This window comes from Phaeodactylum tricornutum, genomic scaffold (genome assembly GCF_000150955.2).
Source record: "Phaeodactylum tricornutum CCAP 1055/1 PHATR_bd_52x36 genomic scaffold, whole genome shotgun sequence".
NCBI classification, from domain to species: domain Eukaryota; phylum Bacillariophyta; class Bacillariophyceae; order Surirellales; family Neidiaceae; genus Phaeodactylum; species Phaeodactylum tricornutum.
Window position 1 is genome coordinate 1 of NW_002238056.1, and position 2,040 is coordinate 2,040.

The 2,040-nt window shown below is 46.6% G+C and overlaps 1 protein-coding gene across 1 annotated transcript; it reads right to left on the minus strand.

Annotated features, from left to right (window-relative positions):
• Positions 1–41: 41 nt before the first annotated feature.
• Positions 42–781, minus strand: PHATRDRAFT_bd1540 (hypothetical protein; the record flags this gene model as incomplete). The annotated part of the gene is made up of 1 exon (XM_002176461.1): positions 42–781. A coding segment is annotated over one exon (740 nt), but the record flags the coding sequence as incomplete, so codon positions are not given.
• Positions 782–2,040: the final 1,259 nt, after the last annotated feature.

A 2,040-nucleotide genomic window follows, 5' to 3' on the forward strand; every position in this document is an offset into this window, starting at 1 on the left:
TCGTTGCCGTGAAGAGAAATTGGTCGTCTTGAGCAAACAACTTCGCCTGCCATGAAAAGTCGACAATGGCAACACGGTCTCCGACTGTCAAGGTTTTGATGACTTGCTTGGCAGCTTGCTTGAGAAGAGCAAGACGGCTTTTGTCCGTCATGCTATTACTAGTGTCGAGGACAAGTACTACATTTTTGGGTCCGCTGCTGGCGGCAATGTACCAGGGCCGGACACGAGGATCGAATGCCCCGCAAGTTTCCGACTGTCTTGCCGGATATATGCGAAAGGCACCATTCTGTGATCCAAAGTACATTTGAGGAGTCCGCAGCCCAAGTCTGTCCCAGTATGGCTTCTGCTCAGCTCGCTTTCGAATGAAGAACTCGTCCAGCTGCTGGGTGAAGCAGACGGTCTCGATGACGTTAGGGTCAGACGGGTTCCCTCCACTGGCACCAATCAGGTCTGTATGCAAGCGAGTATTCGATACGGAATAGTCCCAGAGACTGGCACATGAGACGCCATCGCCGCATTGGGCAACATTCAAATCTTGACCTCCGGGGCATGTCTGGTTTGGATACAGCGATGTGCACTCGTTGTAGTTAGCGCGAGCGCATGCCTCCATGGACGCCTCGCTGCAACGAGTTTGGTAGAGGAATTCAACTTGCCGGGCGAGCTCACTTGTGTCGGCTTCCATCGAGGCTATGAGAGCATCGAAGTCGGCTTCGGTGGCTTTGGTGACGGAAAGTCGCGACGAAAGATGTATGAATACGGATGTAAAAACAAGAATCTTCATGGTTTCAATCTTTCGCAATTTTCTCAATCTCCGTCTAACAATAGCTCAGAAATTATTGTGATTAAACAAGACGGCCTTCACATCTTGGACAAGGTTGATTGCGATTGCTGCGCGACTGAAGCACTTCCAATAAGTTTCCTCTTGTGTAGGCTCAGTAAATAATATTGTACTTTGTAGACTGAAATTCAGACGCGTCTTCTTATTCTTCTGATGCCTTACTGGATGGTATATTACACTGCTATGTACCCCTTAACCTTGGTTTGCTTTCGACTTTATGCCGTTATGAGATTCCAAAACAGTTTCTTATGTACGGAAGATGTCAGTGCGAGATCAACGCGACTGAGAATGTGTTTTGATTGGCATCTGTCGAGACCAACAGTAAAAATGAGCGAAAAGGATGACGATTTCATAGTCAGCCAGCCAGTCTTAGCGTCAACATTGCCCTCTCGGATTCCTTTCGAGCCAAAAATAAATTTCACGAGATTTGCTCCTGCCTCTGTCAATCTCACCGTAGTGGATACGTAGGTCCATATTTACAGTACATTCCATACAGGACGTGATGATACGCAACACAAGGTTAAATTATGGGGACTGTGACATACTACCTATGTCACATCACCAGATCCACTACCACTGGATTTGCTCAGTCCCCTCACATTATTATTTGTAACTCAGAATGATAAGGTGAACAACAATCCGTCCAGCATCTGGGATCACAACCAAATCCATGATCGACAACCAAATCGACAATCGTCTTTAAAAACAAATATAAAAATCATATCCACGTTGTAACAACGCTCACAGAAACCCACTCTTGTAATGCAATTCCGCACGGTGGGAGGTACGATGCTTCTTCCGAAGCAAGGGACCCAAATAAAGTCAATACAAGATCCTCGAAACTAGTTCTTGAATCCGATGACCATCCAAATTCTTCGTTAGCAAATCCGCTAAGTTTGTTTTGGTACTCTCATGAGCAATCCGAATGATGTCGGCCGCACACGCTTCTCTCACCCGATGATAGCAAATGCTAACATGTTTCTTTTTCAAAACCGACTCCGATCGCGACGCATTGGTAACTACCGATTGATTGTCCCCGAAAACGTTCGCCGGTCCATCCAGAGGCAAACCCATCATTCGAAGTTTGTACCCCAAACCAATCAACAGCTCCGTCGCAATCTTCATCGCAACAAATTCCGAACCAAACGTAGACGTTTCGACAGTGTTCTGTCGTTTCGAAAACCATATCACCGGTGCCTTGT